The 20241-nt window shown below is 37.0% G+C and overlaps 1 protein-coding gene across 4 annotated transcripts in view; it reads left to right on the top strand.

Moving 5' to 3' along the window:
- Positions 1-17696, top strand: part of HNMT (histamine N-methyltransferase) — a 61313-nt gene extending 43617 nt beyond the window's left edge. For all 4 annotated transcript variants that reach the window (XM_069458369.1, XM_069458608.1, XM_069458456.1 and 1 more), the window contains exons 4-7: positions 5026-5133; positions 6175-6305; positions 8716-8809; positions 16903-17696. In XM_069458369.1, the coding sequence (XP_069314470.1) occupies positions 5026-5133; positions 6175-6305; positions 8716-8809; positions 16903-17258 (689 nt within the window). In that variant the 3' untranslated portion in view covers positions 17259-17696. The remainder of the gene's footprint in view (positions 1-5025; positions 5134-6174; positions 6306-8715; positions 8810-16902) is intronic.
- Positions 17697-20241: the final 2545 nt, after the last annotated feature.

Below are 20241 nucleotides of genomic sequence, written 5' to 3'. Positions count from 1 at the left end.
AATGAATGAGAGTTCCTTTTGCTCCACATCTTTGTTTGAATTTCATATTGTCAATATTCTGGGTTTTGGCTATTCTAGACGAGTAGTGCTATCTTGTTGTTGTTGTAATTTGCATTTCCTTGGTGCCATATGATGTGGATCATCTTTTCATACACTTATTTGCCATTCATATATATTTTCTGGTGAGGTGTTAAGCTCTTTGGCCCATTTTTTAATCGAGTAGTTCATTTTCTTATTGTTGGGTTTTAAGAGTTCTTTGTATATTTTGGATAGCAGTCCTTTATCAGACATGTCTTTTGCAACTGTTTTCTCTCATGTTTGTCATCTCATTCTCTTCACATTGTCTTTTGCAAAGCAGAAGGTTTTAATTTTAATGAGATCCAGTTCATCATTATTTCTTTCATGGATCATGACTTTGGTGTTTACTTAAAAGGCATCACCATACTCAAAGTCATCTACATTTCCTCCTGTATTATATTCTAGAAGTTTTATAATTTTGTGTTTTATAATTAGGTCTGTGATCTCTATTGAATTAATTTTTGTGACAGGCATAAAGTCTGTTTGTAGATTCAGTTTTTTGCATGTGGATGTCCAGTTGTTCTAGCACCATTTGTTGAACAGATTATCGTTGCTCCATTGTATTGCCTTTGCTTCGTCAAAGATCAGTTGACTATTTTTATGTAGGTCTGTTTCTGGGCTCTCCGTTCTGTTCCATTGATCTATTTGTCTATTCTTTTGTCAATACCACACTATCTTGATTAATATAGTTTTTATAGTAAGTCTTCAAGTCAGGTAGTGCCATTCCTCCAACTTTGTTCTTCTACTTTATTATTGTGTTGGCAATTTTGTGTGTAAATCATTTAAAAAAATACATGCCTTCTATTTCTGAGGGATATTGAGAAGCAAATGTAGGATACAAGGCCAAGGAATGGATTGTTTTATGATTTTATATCTTATGTATATATACACATAGATCTATTTATATATACATATATACATGTTCTGAAGGGAAGAAAGTCGAACTGTTTCCTCTGCTCTCATACCATAACAACATTCAACGCAGCAGACTTCTATGACCAAATGTGCGAGGATTTTCCTTACACAAAAAGCAGTGGACACCAACTGAGTGATCTCTAATTCAATTCCATTCTGACGCTATCTAACTAGACATCACACGGGTGAGTGAGGGCTCAATCCCACAAGACTGCCTCCTCTTCAGACACCGGTTGTAATTCCGGGCCTCTGGAACTTCTGTCCGACCAATTTCAAGTTTGGGTTCCCATTACTCCCTCTTTGGGTTCAATTAATTTGCTGGAGCGGCTCACAGAACTCAGGAAAACTTACATTTACTGGTTTATTACAAAGGATATTATCAAGGATGCAGATGAAGAGATGAATGGGGTGGGATATTGGGGAAGGTGTGTGTCCTCACTTGGTGCCCCACCCTCTGGGAACTCCCATACGTTCAGCTATCCGGAAAGTCTCCTACCCCATCTCCTTGGGCCTTTTATGGAGAACTTCACTGGATAAACGTGATTGAAGCATAGACAAACATGTTGAAATGTGATTGGACAAAAAGGGTGTGATATAATGCTAATAGACTGACTAGGAAAACCCGGCAAGGCCTGTCTGTTCAGATACTTGTTGGCATCTCTGTGCAGCATTCCTTGCTCCCTGGTGTGGGGGAGGACCCCTTTTGAAGTGAAGGTCATAAGACCGATAATCAGAAAGTGGGGGAGAGATTAGAGTCCTGCCCTGTCTTGAACAGGTGAAAGGTTTTCTGAGGTCTGCTTCTGAGGCCTAAAGTGCCACAATATTATAACAAAAAACTCTAACAAGGGCTGTGGGAGTCATGAGCCAGGAACTGTGGATGAAAACCTATATATCTATAGCTACATATATATATATAATATATATGTCATATATAATATCACAGACATATCTATACATGTATACACATATATACATATACATACATAGACATATAATATATATAGCTAGATATTTAGAAAGAGATAGAGATAGATAAAAGTCTCTATTATTTCTTATATATATTACAATAAAAAATACTAGTGTCTATAATAAAAAACAAAAATAGCACAGAAAATAAGTGCCTTATGAGCACAGTGGTATTATTTATTACCCATCCTAGGATACTTTTGAGAGAGTTGGAGAAAATAGATAAAAAATTAAAATTATTATAATTTTTGAAATGTTTATGTATTGGACAAGCTTGCTATATTGCTCAATTTATGAAACAGTTCTTTTTAAAAAATTATTTTCAAAAATAAAATCTAATAGTATTTTATTAAAATTTAGGACCAATATAGGACCAAAACCCAAAACAGATGGGACACTAGGACAACAGGCATAAAATGGAACTGTTCCTGGCAAGCAGGAAGTGTGGTCACCTTTCCTGTGAAGTCAGAAGTAGATTTTAAGTGCTGACTCCTGAGGAAACAGTTTCATTATTCTCTCTTGTTAAACCTCATTCATTTTTTCTAAAAGTCCAGCACACATGGGCTCACACTCTAGAGGCTGCTATGCAAAGCTGTGGTTTCCAAAGGTCACTGCGATTCTGGCGTGTGTACTCTGTCAGTGCCCCAGGAGGAGGGACTGCCTGGCTCTCTAAACATGCCCCAGACTGCACTAGACACATTCTGCCATTTGGGCAGCTCTGAAGTGTCCGCGTCCCTCTTTGGAGAAGGAGATCGCATAAAACATTTGAGGGAAATAATTGGATTTCAGTTATCTCTTTCAAAATGTTGAATTTGAGATCCTCATAGTCAATGATTTTTTTAAAAAAATTAAAATATATGGCTAGGCTGATATGAAGCAAAAACAGAAACGTTTGGCCTCTCATCCCCTGGGGCAAGCTGGAATCTCTATTTCTCATTAGCCCACAGCTATTCTTATCAGCCCTTCCCTTGGTCATTTTTTATTCCTTCAAAATAGTTGCTATATAGAAGAATAAAAGACTTTTCATGTTGGCTTAGTATTTATCTTTGTATTTCTTAGTATGAAGTAGGAGGAAGAAGAAACACTTTATATTTAGACAGATGTGCCTTAAACTTTAGGCATAGCAATAACCCCTGAGCGTCAAAACACTCAAATCACCTTATCCGGTTGGGAATAATATTGTGGAGCTTACCATCAGGATTAAGTGAGATGTTCCAAGTAAAGTGCCTGACACAGTGTTTGGCAAATAGTAGGTGGCTAATAAATGTCAGCTATGGTTATTAATATTAGGGGAAGGAATAAAAGATTTGATGTAGGTAGCTGTCTTTGGAGAAAATTGTCACATAAGCTTCTTCATCTCCTATTTCAGCTTCCTTCCCATGCCCCCTCCTCTGTTCCACACACACCACATACCCATCTCCCATTGCCAGTACTCAGCGCTCTCATATGCACTTTGCCTGCCCTCTATTCCTAGTCTAGCATCTTCTGTTCCTGGTTTATCTTTCTCCTCTCTTTCCTTCCAGATCCCCCAGTCTTACGACCTGTGCTTTTGCTGCATACCACGTGTAACCTTGGAAAAGTTCTGTTAATGTCATTTATGCCAAATGTTAAAGACTAATATCATTTTCCTATGCTAATCTTGCCAGGAGCCATTTTTATGTTAATGAAGGTCAGCATCAAAACCTAATCAAAGTACAAAACTTAAGTTGGAGGCATCAGCAATAGGGAGAGAAGAGATATTTTCAAAGAGAAGGACTCAGTGATAATAATAAAAATAAACAGCAGCTAACTTTTATTGGGCACCAACTCTACTTTGCACTGTGCATTATATGCATTACCTCATTTAACCCTCACAACTAATAAATTAGCTACCATTATTATTTTTATTTTTCTGGCAAGGAAAATGAAGCTTGGAGAGGTAAAGCAAATTGCGCCAAATCATATACATCTAGTAAGCAGAGAAGACAGGTTTGGAACTCAAGTCCATATGACTGGACACCATCTCTTTTATTCTATTACTGGCATAAATTTCTGTCAGAGCAGGGATGTACTTGCTTTTCTTATCATCATTTTCTAGAGCCTAGCACAGTGCCTGGTACGTGGGACACAGTCAATTAAGAGTTGATGACTGAATAAGTGTTCACTCTGCCCACAATATATTCTCCACTTACCACTCTGGGATCACCTCTTGCTTGGAGGCCTTTCTTTGCCCAATATTCTAAGAACTCTGAACTGCTAGTTCCAAATTTACTCTTCCACTCCCTGACTTAATGCATCTGTCATCCTTTCCGCTCCACTTGCAATCCCTCATGTCCCCAAAATCTCTGAGCTAACTCCTACTTACTTTGCTGGAGACAGAGCTCAAGAGTGCTCTTCTTCCATGAATCTCTGAATGACTCTGGCCTCTTCCCCACCCTCTCCCTCAGTGTCCCCGTTCCTCTTTCCCCCTTGGCCCAACCCAGCCAGGTTGTTTCTGTGTCTGTCTATTCCACTAGACAGAGGTGCTTTTGAGGGCAGATGTCTGGTGTATTTTTCCCCTTTATTTGTACCTGACATACTTTTTTATCTTTTTTTTTTTAATCTGACATTTTTCTTTTTCTGGGGGGGGGGATTCTTAGGCCTAGCCTAGTTTATCAGCTCATCGGTGCATTTTTTTTCAGATTTTAATATCTTTGATATTAAGTTATGTCCTGCAGTTCTTAAAATCTTAAAATTATAGTTGACAGTGTTTTTTCTGATTTAGTGAAACAAAAATAAGGATTTATTGCCTCCTACAATCAATAGCATCTTTGATTTAATAAAATACAATCATAGATATTAAATAAAGATTATATGATGAACAGGTGAATGAATGAATGGCACTCATAGCCCTCCTTAAATACAACTGTTATTCCTACTTAAAACCTAGCTGTTCTGCATCACAGATGTCATGGCAGGGCAGCAGTTGAGCATTAGTCTTCATATATGCTAGTAAGTAAAAGTAGGGCAGGAAATGAGTGAGCTCAGATTGTTCTCAATTATTTCTTCCTGGAATGATGTGACCTATTCCGTATGTTTATCTTCCAGGTGAAATTGATCTTCAAATTCTCTCCAAAGTCCAGGCTCAATACCCAGGAGTTCATATCAACAATGAAGTTGTTGAGCCAAGTGCTGAACAAATTGCCAAGTACAAAGGTACCTGTGACTCACAGTTCTATACACCAAATCCTATCTCAAAAGACTTATCAACCCAGATTGTTCTTTTGAATGATTAATAATATACTCACTGTGGTTATGCTCTTTGCAAGCTTATTGAGAAAAGGACCTAGTTAAGTTTTGGCAGTCATGACTGAACATCTCAAAATGTGAACAATGAATAATTAGACTCCTTTTTCTATTGACTCTTCATCCACTCCCCAGTTGTCATCAATTATTATTTTTGATGTTTATTCTTAGGGACAGAGCCATTCATTGATTTGGAAATATTTACATAGAGTCCTTAAAGAGTTTATGTTTAGTGGATTACAGCAAGAGTCAGCAAATTTTCTCTGAAAAGGGACAAAAAGTAAATATTTTAGACTTAGAAGGCCACACAACTCTGTCACAACTAATGAACTCTGCTATGCGGCCCAAAGGCAGCCGTAGATTATATGTAAACTAATAAGTAGGGTGTGTTTCAGTGAAACTTTATTTATAAACACTGACATTTGAATTTTGTATTATTTCATATATGAAATATCCTTCTTTTCATTTTTTTCAACCATTTAAAAATGTAACAACATCAGACATGAATGAGAGGCAGAGAGTCAGGAAGTAGAATAATATATGCTTTCAGCCCGTGGTCCATACACAGAAATAGGTACAGGACAGATGTAGCCCCAGGGCTGTGATTTGCCTCCTCCTGAATTACACAAATATGTCACCTATTTTATATTCACTTGCCATTGATAAAATTCACCAGTTGGTTCCCCATTAATACTAAGACAACATAACCTATGTCTGCCCAGGATTCCTGTAATCATTTCTTATTGACTCTTTCTTTCACCTCTAATTTCACTTAATTCTAGGGGAAAAAAGCAGGGTGAACTCTCTGATCTCCCAGAGCTACATAAAAAAGAAAAATGTGCTTTATATCTGTTATGTATATAACATTGATTGCATTAAAATTCTAAATGGAAATGGGTTCCACATTTGCAATTAAAATTGATGGTGTGCCACCTCTTCTTGGTATTTTAGAGCTTGTAGCCAAGACATCAAACCTCGAGAACATAAAGTTTGCTTGGCATAAGGAGACATCATCGGAATATCAAAATAGAATGATGGAGGAAAAAGAGCTTCAAAAGTGGGACTTTATTCATATGATTCAGGTAAGAAATATTTATTACAATATATGCTCAGAAAGGACATTCTTCAGGAATACATTTGAAGAATGCCTACTAGTCTAACTTTTAAAAGCAAAATGAAAAATCTTCTGATTTCTAATTTTATAAGTGACCATGATCTGTCCAAGTAGGGGATAAAGATGTGGATAATACTAAGCCAGTTTTCTCTAGTCAATATACTTCTACAGTTACCAATTTTTGAAAATGTTGGCTTAATTTATTTTTCTAGCATTGAAAGTTTATGCATAGATTTGAGGATAATAGAGTGGTAGCATATCCTACGCATTTCTCCAGTAGCTCTAATGGACTGGGTGGGTGGACCAATGTCCTAGACTTTTCCTGAAAGATGTAATTGGATGGACCAAAGTCCCAGAGTGTTTCTCAATTCTCTTGTGGTTCCCCATAGGTGGCCTGGCTAGTGGACATATGGCCAAAGGGGCAGGTTAGATGAAGTCTCAGATCAATGAAGTTTTACTTCCACTGTCCAGAACCAACAGACTAACTCATGCATTCTTAGAAAGGTGGTGACTATTGAGTAGATGGCCTGGGGCTGGATTTCTAGGATCACTGATATTTCTGAATAGCATAAGGGATGAGGGATGTATAGGCTTTGGGAGTTAGCTACCATCAGGAGATGTGCGTATTTTGGAAATAACAGTTGATTAACAACAAAACACTTTTTTATTCCTATAGTCCACAACCATAGTCACCCCAAAGGAATAAACTTACAAGAAATCAAAAGAAGAAATAACTGCACATGGACATATCCAGGCAATCCTACTCTCTCTTGCTTTAGCTGACAACGTCTTTTGCCTGTCAGGGAGTACTTCATGTTGCCTAGCAAGGATGTTTCTCTAGTAGACTTGCTTTCTTTCTCATTTCCTCACATAACTATTGCACAGCTCCCCTCTCTTCTTATTCCTCCTGCAATGTCTCCCTGACCACTCATTTTGAATAGATGACCTCTCTTTATACTTACTGTACTGAGAAAATAGAAACCATCAGATGGAAACTCATCTTTCACCCTCTAAACTTGCAAACTGCTGCACTTGTGCCCATCATTTCCTTCTTCCATGGTTTTACAAAACTTCCTCTTATCAAAAGTCAGTCCCTCCAGTCACACCTTGGATCCCATTGTTCTCTCTCTTTTCAATGACATGGTTTCAGGGATCAGCTCCTTTCTTCTATTTTTCTAAGAACTTTCAAGTTTGTTCTTTCTTTCTTACAGTAACTCTGTTTCCCTCTGCATCACTCTCCTAGTCCTCTCTCTCCCTCTTTGTCTACTCCACGTTTTTCTGTGCACTCTCTAACACTCTCATGACATTTTCTCAACTTAATATTCACTGTAAACCCAGAAAATCTCACTGTCTCATAGAGAAAAATTTGGGCTATCTGTGATGGCCCACCTCCTCATTTGTAGCCAGATCATATCGTAGACTGTTAGCCATCTTATGGATAAGCTGTATTTGGCTACCCATTATGGCCCCTGTGGTAGACAATGCAAAGTGCGACCCCTGAAGCACCATGGGCCATGTGCAGGGCTATTTTATATCATTCATTCATGTGAAAGAGGCATAGTTTAAATTGTTTTCCCTTTATACAATGAATTCTGTTACAGGCATGCTACACTGAATATTAAATTCTTGTCCAAAAGAGATGAAGGTGAGATATAAGAAGTGTCTGTGGGGGTAACGTTCAGGGATGCAAGACATTAGGGGAGATTTCCCACTGCCAATGCAGAATTCCACGCTCTATGTGTTGGGTGGAAAGGCCCAAACTTCACTAGGGAGTGGTCCAGAATTATTAAAAATGAATGGGCTGATCCCTGACACCCTGTGACCAAGTATATAACCTCATGCTTTATCCAGGCCAATTTCCTAGAGAATCTCTCAGCATCAGGGCCTGTCACATTCTTCTGTAATTTTAAAAAAGCATCTGTGAGCATATGGAGAAGCTAGTGCAGAGGGCTTAATTTTAAAGCAACGTTCCATGAAATGGGGTCTGTTTTTATGATGCCGGAACCATTTTCTCCCAGAAGAACTGCAATTCACAAATTATAGAATAGGCATAGGATCAATGTCCCCATGTGGAATGGTGACTAAGTGTCTGCAGCTATAAATGTCTGTGTTATGGAAGCCAGAAAGAGTAAATTTAAAACCATTTGACTCTAGTTGAGCAAATACTATAGTTTTCCTTTTTCCCAAATATTTTCTCACGTTATTTTTCTATCTCTCCATATAATACATATAAAAAAATCAGTTTTTCAATTTCTTAAGTGTTTTGTTGGGTAAAAATCCACTCAGCTGGAAAATCAAACTTTCTAGTGTGTATCTAGTCCAAGCAATAAAACTTCAATGTAGAGAAGCATCTCATTTCTCTTTTTCCTCCTTTCTAGATGCTGTATTATGTAAAAGACATCCCAGCTACCTTGAAATTCTTCCATAGTCTCTTAGGTGCCAATGCTAAGATTCTTATTACTCTTGTGTCAGGTAAGTTATTTTAATTCAGCCAAGTTTTAAAATAGCAATAGTGCATATATGCATGGATTCATGTGTTTAAAGGAAGTTGCTATATTTTGTCTTCATTATGAAATTCTTGTCTTTGCTTCTCATCATAGTCAATTAATTTTCATAGTATTAAGAAAGCCACTCACAACAGCTTTCAATTTTGGAGGTGTAGTGGCATTAAACATCTATTTACTTCTTTATCTTGGGAAAACATGTCTTTGTCTTCTATGTATGAGTTCTTTTTATATAACTTAGAGCAAGTTCAACTGATAAAAGTTTTTAAATTAGACTAAAAATAGCAAATATTTATATTTATCTACTTTATGTCCCTTGAGTGTCTCTTTTCCCTCTGTGATGTTTATTAATAAGTAAATAAAGGTTTAAATATTTCAGATGCCATCATGTTTGATTCATTTGCATTCCTGGAGCCATTATCAACTTTGTTCATTGTAGGTTATCTCAAATGCCCATCAAAAATAGTTCACTTGGATTGTTTTATGGTATTTTAGTTTCCAAAGGAGGCAGCAAGTATTCTTTCATTTATCAATCTTTACGGATTGGCCACCAGTGCTAGGTGGGTTGATTCCAGATACACAATAGTCTCTACCATCCCAAGTTTACACCAGACCACAATCTCAAAAGCCACATATCACAAAATTCATTTGTTCTTAAATACAAAGAATAGCTTTAAAGATGGCAAACATAGTTGACGCTGTAATCCTGTGTTTGACAATAAAGAGCTTCTGTACACACCTTTCCCCCACAGGAACATTTTGATATGCTGTTTTTATCTCCAGTAAGTTAATAATACTAATTTATGCAGGAGAAGTCTGGCATCCCTTTTAGAAGAGCTTATAGAAACTAGACTCTTCCAACTAACCTCTTTTTAAATTAGGACACTTGGGCAAAGCAGTGGGCTACATTAGGATTACAAAGTGAGCTTAGTTATCAATGTTGTAGGCAGTTTAATGATCTGCATCAATAACACAAAAAAAGGCCGGGCATGGTGGCTCACGCCTGTAATCCTAGCACTCTGGGAGGCCGAGGAGGGTAAATCCTTTGAGCTCAGGAATTCGAGACCAGCCTGAGCAAGAGTGAGACCTCGTCTCTACTAAATTAGAAAGAAATTATATGGAAAACTAAAAATATATACAGAAAAAATTAGCCGGGCATGGTGGCGCATACCTGTAGTCCCAGCTACTCAGGAGGCTGAGGCAGGAGGATCACTTGAGCCCAGGAGTTTGAGGTTGCTGTGAGCTAGGGTGACGCCACGGCACTCTAGCCCGGGCAACAGAGTGAGACTCTGTCTCAAAAAAAAAAAAAAAAAAAAATTAAAAGAAAAAAAATAGTACAAAAAAAGTATTTCAGACAGAACAGCAATTCATCCAGAAGTCATATATGTGTGATTTTAGAATATAGTTCATCTCAATAGCAGATCCATTCTCTGATTTATATTTGGTATATTCTAAAATATTTTCGGAAGTTAAATATTTGGGTGGCAGAAGGCAGCTTTCTATGAAAATTTATCTACCAATAGAAAAAAACCTAAGGTTTAGAAAGTGTCATCCATAGTCCACATGCAACTGAGAATTGACTAGGTGCTCCTATGGATATAGCATTCTACTGGCTACATCAGGAATGAGTTAATATAATCCATGGTTTATTGGCATCAAGAAGCATGAAAACTAAAAGAGACCCAGTGAAATGTATGATAACACCTGGAGCAAGAACGCGGAGGCTCTTCTAGCTGTGTGAACTTGGTCCCTGCGTCTCAGTTTATTCAAGGGCTATTTCTGGATAATCATACGTCCACTTTGTTACATCTATTCATATATGTGGCTTACAAATATCATCTATTTATATATATTCATGGGGAAAAATTAAAAGAAAGATAGTAAAGACTCAAACTTCAGTTAGTTTTTTTTTGATAAGTATTTTGAGTCAAAATTTATCCAATCAATGTGGATATATGGAAATATTTCCATATATGTGGATGGTGGAAATATTTTGTTCACTTCCTCAATAAGCAGTTCACAATTCTTCATTACTATTTACAGCATAGGAGACAGCTGTTCCAAAGAGGAAAACATTGTTAATAGATACTGTTCCTAGACATAAGAATGCAACACATAACAGCAGTCTTATTAGAGGGACCCTGATGACCTCCTTCTTTTACCATATGTACTTCTTAGAAGAGGTTTGCAGAGCTATAGAAGAAATACCACATCCATTGACTTTTAATAGAAGAACCACTTAGCAAAAGGAGAAAATAGGTTTAGTTATTTTACTGTGGATTTTCACTTCTCCCTCTCCTAAGGCTAAAAAAATCACTTTTGCCTCTATTGTTGAGACGTGTTACATAAATCAATTAAATATAAGTTAAAAATTTTAAAACTAAAACACCTTTCCCAATATAGCTTACTTTGCAGTTAAAGATTTTACCTGAAAAGAGAAATAGAATTGTCGAATAATGTTGATCAATATCATCAGCTTAGTGTAACTGAATGTCTCCAGGTTCCCCAGTCTTATGGGCTCACACTTAACTCTTAAAAATCCAGAGTAAATGACTGGAGCTCTCATCCCAAGTAACTTGGGTAGTCCATCCCCTTCCCATCCCTCTTTTGCTTCTGAGGACTTTTGGGCGCCACACTTACATGCTTCTGATGGGTGTTCGCCACTATTGGCTCCAGATTTCTGCTCCCAGTTCAACTTTGATCTCGTCTCTCCAAATCTTGCGTGTGCTGCAGCTGCTTTTTCTCATCCTGTTTGGTGTGGCCCCAAGCACAGACATAGCTCTACCTCTTTCATTCTCCAAAGCACCGTTCTTTGCTTTTGGGAGATGTTAGGACCTGTGGGGAGGAAGAACAAAGAACAGAATTCAGCATTAAAGTCCCACAGCCTCTCTCTTTCCCACCTTTCTCCTGCTCCATCTGGCCCACCTCCCTTGGAGCTACTCTCCCAACTGCTCTCAGACCTCAGTGCTAGGACGCTGGCTTCTCACTTCCCTGTCCCAGCCACTTCTAGAGCAGTTAAAGTCCCTTTTGCTCTATCCCTGTCACCTAAGTAAACAAACCCGTGTACCCATGAACACGTCTTAACAACACATTTCCCTGAGATAAATTCTGTTGCCCTCTCAGTGTATGAAAGTGACTGTAGTTTTTTCCTTTAAAAAAATAGCAATAATTGCTTTGTTGTATTACTATAAATACAATATATGGGTCAGCTTTTAGAAAAATAGATGAAGCCTAGCTTCCAAAGTTGGAAATAAATTTAATCACAAGAAATTTCCAATAGGACTTTTTATAGCAATATTAGTGAATGTGTATAGGAATGATCCACATTATTATTAATACTAGTTGTTGTCATTTGAAGATGTAGTTTCAAATCCCTACCTGCTAGACTAGTCTGTGGATAGAAAAAGAGCTTGAGAAACTCATCTGAGGTGTCCATTTACACCCCTCCTCACCCCTGTGTAGGAGCCAGTACTTAAATTGCCTGATGAGCCCAAACTATAAATTTTGAACACCCATTCTCCATCTACTTAACAGATTCAAACATTTCTTACATTTGAATATTGCCCTAAAACCTGGAACACCTGCACCAATATGGTTCGCAAAAGGCTTTGTTTTTATTAAGATTCTTGTGGCCACTTGTCAAATGGAATTTGCATCATAATTATCTAAAACTAAAGACACTTCCATGTGTATTTCCTATATTTCACGGTAATATTGTCATCCATCGCTGCACTGCAATGCAGACAACTGACCACTCATGGTAGGCAGATTCAGAATGGCCCAAAAGTATTCCCTAAATTAAATTTCTAACAACACTCATCTAGCCAAGATCTCGTCTAAGTAGATCAGTGGTGTGTCTGGGTCAACATCTTGCTCTACATGGTCATCTTGACCATGCCACATAGCTCAGGTCTTACCTGCCAACCTCAATTATCAACCTAATATGGAATTAATGAGTTCTGTCTCTGAATAGACTGAATTATTCAGTTATTTGAGCACCATATGGACACTCTTGTTTGAAATCTATTGGATTTTAAGACAATGAAATATGGAGTCAGTTTCTAGACTTAATTGTGCAAAGCACCTAGTTTGGCCAAGGTGCCATGCGTGCTCAGCCATGTTCAAACCATGGCCTATGCTGTCGGTTCCATGTTTGCTGCACTGGATAGTCGATGTGTGGGTCTGATGAGTGCAGCTTATTGAGCTCTACTGCCAGTCACTCTTAGGCTCTGAAGTTTCCAAAGATGACTTTTTTTTTCTGTCTTTGAAAAGCTCCTCATCTGGGGGAGGATTCAGACATGTAAACACATTCAGCAATGTGCTGATTTCCTATCAGAGGTGTATAGGGAGTTTCAGGGGAGATCCTTTAGAGCAGGGTCTCTGCCTCTCACGTCTACGTCCAGATCTTTGCAAAGTTTTTGACACATAAGCAAGACTCAGTAAATGTGTTTTAATTGAACTGAATAATTGTTTATTATTTCTGCCTTCTGACATCAGAAATACAATTAGCTATGAACATCCATCCAAAAAAGAGAATATATTTCAGCTAAAACTGACCTGAAGATAGACATGAAATCAGAGAACACAGAAAGTTTTGGAGATTTGAAGACAGGTTTAGTAAACAGAAACAAAAGACTCAATACACACACACACACACACACACACACACACGCACACTGTACATGGAAATAGCCAGACAAAAGCAATGAGGAGAAACAAGTAAAACTAATTAGGAAAAGAAAAAGAAATTGAAATTAGAATTAAATAATGACATTTACTGGTCAGCCTATTAGAATAGAAGTTGCTTGAGGAGAAACAACGTATGCTCTGTGTTCCTAAGTATCCATGACAGAACTGGCTCAGCTCGGTAAATGTTCATGTAGTGTTAACTAGCAGAAATTCCTGATTATCAAGATGAAAGAAATTTGATTTGGGGATGAAAAAGAAGAGAAATAAGAACAAAAAAGTTAATTTTTTAAAAAAATTAGGATTTTCCCACACTAAAATAATGTCATTGGCATGTTTTTCTACAAATGTTGTAACCCGAAATTAGTTGGGAGAACTGGTATTTGAAAGGCAACCAGTCTGGTTAAGGGAGATGAGCCAGCACTGAAGTTTTCTGTTTGTCCTCTCCTTACCTGACTAAGGAAGGATGCAAATCATGGTGTGTTATTTTTAATACAGTGGGAAGAAAAGAACCTGGTTTATGTCATATTGAAAACAAAAGTAACACCATATGTTGTGCCTACCGAGAGCCATTATGATAATGCATCAGTCCGGGACTGTATAATTACTCAGCTCAGAAATGGCACCAAGTCACAGCACTGACACCAGCAAATTTTCTGCAATTAGTGTTTGGTTCTTTTTTCTCTGCCAGGTTAAAAATAATAATAATGATGATAACAAAACCTCTCTTCAGCCACTAAAATGCTTATTTTCTTATAAAGTCTTTTTTGCAAGCTGACTCATATTTGGGAAGACTATCTGCTGTCTTCAAAATGAAAGATTCTTTAATACATACTCACAACCCTCACTTTTTTTTTTATTAAACTGCGGTTTTACTTTTTTTTTTTTTTTTTGCTTCATTCCAATTCTACCTTCTCCTAGAGCATAGCCTGCGGTTACCTCTTCCTCTTTTGAAATATTAGTAGAGCATCAGTTATCCTAGGCTATTTATTATTTACCATTTCCTGTCTTGCATAGTCTCTTGTGTTGAGTTAAATCTCAGAACTTTAGCTTAAACTATGGCTGAAAGCCAAGCATCTTTGAACATTCTATAATTATACGTAGAACTGTGTGTGTATGTATGGTTTGTGTATTTTTCTGGAGAGCCAATTGTTTTCATTACATAAGAAAGGCAATTTGGGGACTACAAAAAACTCAGGACATTGAAGTGTTCACTTTTAATCCTGGAAGCACATAGAAAATATAGGTTTTCTCTTATATTGCTTTGGCCAAGTCCAGTTTAATTTCCTATCACTTCAGCAATGTTTACTATGTGCAGTCAGAGCTCTAAGTGCATTCGCTTTATTAACTTGGTTAATTCTTGCAGTAACTCTATCAATATATTGTCATCCCTGTTTTATAGATGACAACACTGAGACATAGGTTCATAAAGCTAGTAAGAGGGAAAGCCAGACTTCATACTCAGGCAATATACTTGGGCTTTAGAGACCCATGCTCTCCATTGCTGCCCTGTACATAGAAGCTCATTATTATTACTACATAGATTTCTCAATAGCAGGTTTGCTTTCTCAGTCTCAAGATTACAACCAATGGAAATACACTAGCAAACAAATTCATTTATTTTATAAGTACTAATTACACATCTGCCCCATGCTTACCATTGTGCAATGATTCACTTAAATCATCTATCTCATTTCATACTTGCAGTTGCATTCAAGGTAAGTATGGTAATACCCATTTTACAGATGAGGAAACTGAGGCTCTGAGAAACTAAATAGTAAGCCTCATCTCATTTATAAAGTGTCAGAAGAAAAGTTCAGCCCATATCTCTCTCCCTCACATACTAGTGCATCTCTTAGCTTCTCTGATGGGCTGGATTTCCAATTAAATACTACAGACATTGCTAAAATGTCTTCTAAACCTGGGGACAAATTTGTAGAAATCAACCTAGTTATTGCCAGTCCAAGGTAGCATCTTATAAGTGGCATATAGGCATGACAACCTACCCCATCTTTGGTTTGAGTAAATCATAATTTATTTACTCTACTCTTTCTTTCCATTTCCATTTTTACTTACAGGACCTCTCCAGTTTAATGTGTTCAAGACTCTACAGAGCAAATTATGGCCATTTGTAAAAAGCACATGTGCAAAAATAAACAAAAATAGAACTAATATGTCATGTTGAAATAGAAAGAATTGCAAACAACTGTCTCCCTCATATCACCACCTGAATCTTCAAAAGTATTTCAAATTTACAATCCCAAACCCAGAGGCCTTGTGATACATTTAAAGTTGTCTTCATTCTTCTCATGTCCAATACTGGCAATTCTGTCTTTTCAGGTTCTCGGGCAAAAATTGCTAGGATCTTCCCTGACTCTTTTCTCTTGCCCACATCCTACATCCAAATTGTTGGCCAGCCCCATTGAATCTAGAAGCATAAATATATGAAAACTTCAACCACTTGTCTTCACTGCCCAGCTCACTGGGTACCCAACTCATATCCCAAGTGACTGCAGGAGCCTTCATGCTTTTCTCCCCGCCTCTGCCCTCATGCCCAATCATCTAATCTCATCTGTATAGCCAGGGTGATTTTATCAAAATGTAAATAAAGTCACCCTAATGTTGTGCTATCCAATATGGAAGCTGCATTTGGGTATTGAAGTTGGAATTGAAATTAAAATGAAATGAAACTTAAAATTCAGTTCCTCAATCACACTAGCCATGTTTCAAGCACTCCTTAGCCACAAGTGGTGAATGGCTATCATACTGGACAATGCAGATTTAGAACACGTCCATTGGTCCATGAAGTTCTATTAGAAGCACACAGTGGTTTCCCATCTTGCCCCCATGATCTGGCACCTTGTCCACTCCGACCACCCATCCAACCTCATCTCCTTGCCCTCTGCCCCCCTTGCTCACTTACCTCCAATCTCACCAGCTGCCTGGCCAGTTCTTAAGTGTGCCAACCATGGTCCTGCTTTAGGCCCTTTGCATATGTTCTTCTCTCTCCCTGGAGTCATTTTCCCTCTGATAGCCAAATGGTGCTCTGTCAGGTCACTGCTCAAATGTCACATTATTAGAGAGACTCTCTGTGCCCACCATAGCTAAAACAAAAGCCCATTCAACACTTTAACCCTCCTTATTCCTTACTCAGATTAATTTTTCATTAAGCAATTATCACCGTCTGATACATGACATGTTTACTTAATTATTTAATTTTCTTCCCCCGCCCACCACTCCATGAATTGTGAGCTTCACAAAGGGAAAGAATAATATTTTGTTTACTGCTTCATTGCAAGCATCTAACATACTGCCTGGCAGAAGGCAAATGAAAGAAAGAATACATGAAAGTATGGACTTTCTTCTATTGCACAGGAGCCAGTGGCTGGGACAAGCTGTGGAAAAAGTACGGATCCCGCCTACCCCGGGATGACCTCTGCCAATATGTCACATCGTCCCACCTCACTCAGATGCTGGACAACCTGGGGCTGAAGTATGAGTGTTATGACCTTCTGTCCACCATGGACATATCTGACTGTTTTATTGATGGTAATGAAAATGGAGACCTGCTTTGGGACTTTTTGACTGAAACCTGCAACTTTAACACAACAGCACCACCTGATCTCAAAGCAGAAATTCTGAAAGATCTACAAGAGCCTGAATTTAGTGTTAAGAAAGAGGGGAAGGTTCTTTTTAATAATACTCTGAGTTTCATAGTGGTGGAGGCATAACTATCAATCATTTAAGACTGTCTTCAAAAATTAAATTTTGAACAATGTTGATCATTCATTTCCCTATTAAAATTACAAAACATCTCAATGCAGATAAAGCATTGTTTCTTATATATGAAATCTAGAAAATTCCAAGACATTCTAGACTTATATGTAGAATCATGTGGGAATATGAGATACTGCTAGTCTTATGTTGTCCCTCCTCCAAACAGAGAGACCACATACAGGCTAAACACCACATAAGCTGGAAAAATGAGAAAACTGAATTTCACTGACTTAATGACAATAAAATCCCTTACATTTGCTGATTGTCTGGAATTTTCTAGGATACTAAAAATATATATGCTATGGATTCTTTAAATATTAGTGAAGTACATACTGATACTTTGAGCAGTAAAAAAAAAAATGTTTATTGATTTTTCTCCTTTTGTGAAGAAGTATTTGTCCTTGTGCATTCTTCTATTGTATTTTCCATCTTATTTTTTATTGATTATTAAGAGTAAACATCTTTAAAATGTTACAAAATTAACTATGTGTCATGTGGTGTTGTTTCCATTTTGTTTTCTCTTGCAATTCTATATTATTTATTTTTATTTCAAAATGCTGAAGGGATATAAATGTTTTTGTTACATGGCTTAAGTCAGGGCTATAAATGTGCCCATCACCTGATTAGTGTTCATTGTACCCCTTAGGTGGTTTTTTGCCCCTCCCCTCCTCCCCCCTCCCCTGCTTGATTTCCAATGACTTTTAAATCCCTCTGTGCACTTGTGTGTCAATCAGTGAGTTCCAATATATTACAGAGTAATATATTGTTTAGTATGAACATTTTAAAAATGTTGATTTTACCAATCCATGAGCGTGATATATTTCCCCAGTTGTTTGTGAAATCTATGATTTCTTTCCTCAGTGTTTCATAGTTCTTGTAGAGGTCATTCATTTCCTTGGTTAAGTATATTCCTAGGTATTTTATTTTCTTTGTAGCTATTGTGAATGTTATTCAGTCTTTGATTTGACTCACAGCTTGGCTATTATTGGCATATAGAAATGCTACTGATTTGTGTACATTTATTTTATTACCTGAGATTTTGGTGAATTTATTTATCAAGTCCATGAGTGTCTTGGTGGAGTCTTTGGGGTTTTCTAGACATATGATCATCAGCAAAAAGCAATGTTTGACTTCCTCTTGTCCAATTTGGATACCATTTATTTCTTTTTCTTGCTCAATTGCTCTAGCTAAGAATTCCAGCACTATGTTGAATAGAAGCGGTGACAGTGAGCACCCTGTTCTTGTTCCAGTTCTTAGGGAGAGTGCTTTCAACTTTTCCCCATTCAGTATGATGTTGGCTGTGGGTTTGTCGCATATGCCTTTTATAATTTTGAGATATATTTGCTCTGTGCCTAGTTTGTTGAGGGTTTTATCATAAAAGGGTGCTAAATTTTGTCAAATGCTTTTTCTGCATCTATTGAGATGATCATATGGTCTCTGTTTTTGCTTCTGTTTATGTAGTGAATCACATTTATTGATTTATGTATGTTGAATCATCTTTGCATCCCACTTGGTGGGATAAAGCCCACTCGGTCATGGTGGATTATTTTTTTTGGTAATCTATTGAATTCAGTTTGCTAGTATTTTATTGAGAATTTTATCTGTAGTCATAAGGGATACTGGTCTGTAGCTATCTTTTTTGGTGTGTCCTTTCCTGGCTTTGGTATCAAGGTGATACTGGCTGTGTACAATGAGTTGGGGAGTATTCCCTCCTTCTCAATGTTATCAATTAATTTCTGCACTTTGGGTACAAGTTCTTCTTTGTAGATCTGGTATAGTTTGGCTGTGAATCTATCTGGGCCTGGGCTTATTTATTTATTTATTTATTTTTGGAAGACTTTTTGTTACTGATTCACTCTCACTGCTTATTATTGGTCTGGTCAGGAGTTCTATTTCTTCCTGATTGAGTCTTGGAAGTTTGTGTGTCTCTGGGAATTTGTCCATTTTCTCTACATTTTCTAGGTTATGTGCATAGAGATTCACACAGTATTCATGGATGATGTTTTATATTTTTGTGCCATCATCAGTTGTAATATCTCCTTTTTCATTTCTGATAGAGCTTATTTCGGTCCTTTATCTTCTATTCCTTGTTAATCTATTATAGCAAGTCTATCAATTTTGTTTATATTTTCAATGAATCAACTTTTATTTCACTGACCTTTTGCAATTTTTTTGTTTTATTTTCCATTTCATTTAATTCTGCTCTGACCTTTGTTATTTCTTTTCTTCTTCTGCTTTTGGTTTGGTTTGCTCTTCCTTTTCTAGTTCCTTGAGATATGATATTAGATTCTTAATTTGTGATCTTTCTGACTTTTTGGTGTGGGCATTTAAGGCTATGAATTTTCTCCTTAGGAATGCTTTTGCTGAATCCCATAGATTTTGATTGCTTGTGTCATCTTTGTCATTCAGTTCAAGGAATACTTTGATTTCCATATTAATTTCATTATTGATCCAATAATCATTCAGCAGCCAGTTGTTTAATTTTCATGACCTTATGTAGAATTGAGTGCTACCCTTGGAATTGATTTCTAGTTTTTTCCACTATGATCTGAGAAGATATGTGGTATGATATTTATTTTTTTTAACTTGTTGATTTTTAACTTATTAGATTTTAACTTGTTTGATTTTTAACTTATTTGATTTTTATTTGTTTGATTTTTAACCTGAAAATATATGGTATGATTTTATTTTTTTAACTTGTTTATTTTTAACTTGTTTGATGTTAACTTGTTTGATTTTAACTTGTTTGATTTTTAACTTGTTTGATATTTTTTTTTAACTTGTTTGTGGCCTAAGATATGATCAGTCTTAGAGAATGTCCCATGTGCTGGTGAGAAAAATGTACATTCAGCCGTTTTGTTGTAGAACATTCGTAAATGTCTATTAGGTCTACTTGTTTTAAGGTCCCATTTATGTCCAATGTTTCTTTATTTTTTT

The sequence above is a fragment of the Eulemur rufifrons genome, chromosome 1 (genome assembly GCF_041146395.1).
Source record: "Eulemur rufifrons isolate Redbay chromosome 1, OSU_ERuf_1, whole genome shotgun sequence".
Classification (NCBI taxonomy): Eukaryota; Metazoa; Chordata; class Mammalia; order Primates; family Lemuridae; genus Eulemur; species Eulemur rufifrons.
This window is presented reverse-complemented; position numbering and strand designations above follow the sequence as displayed.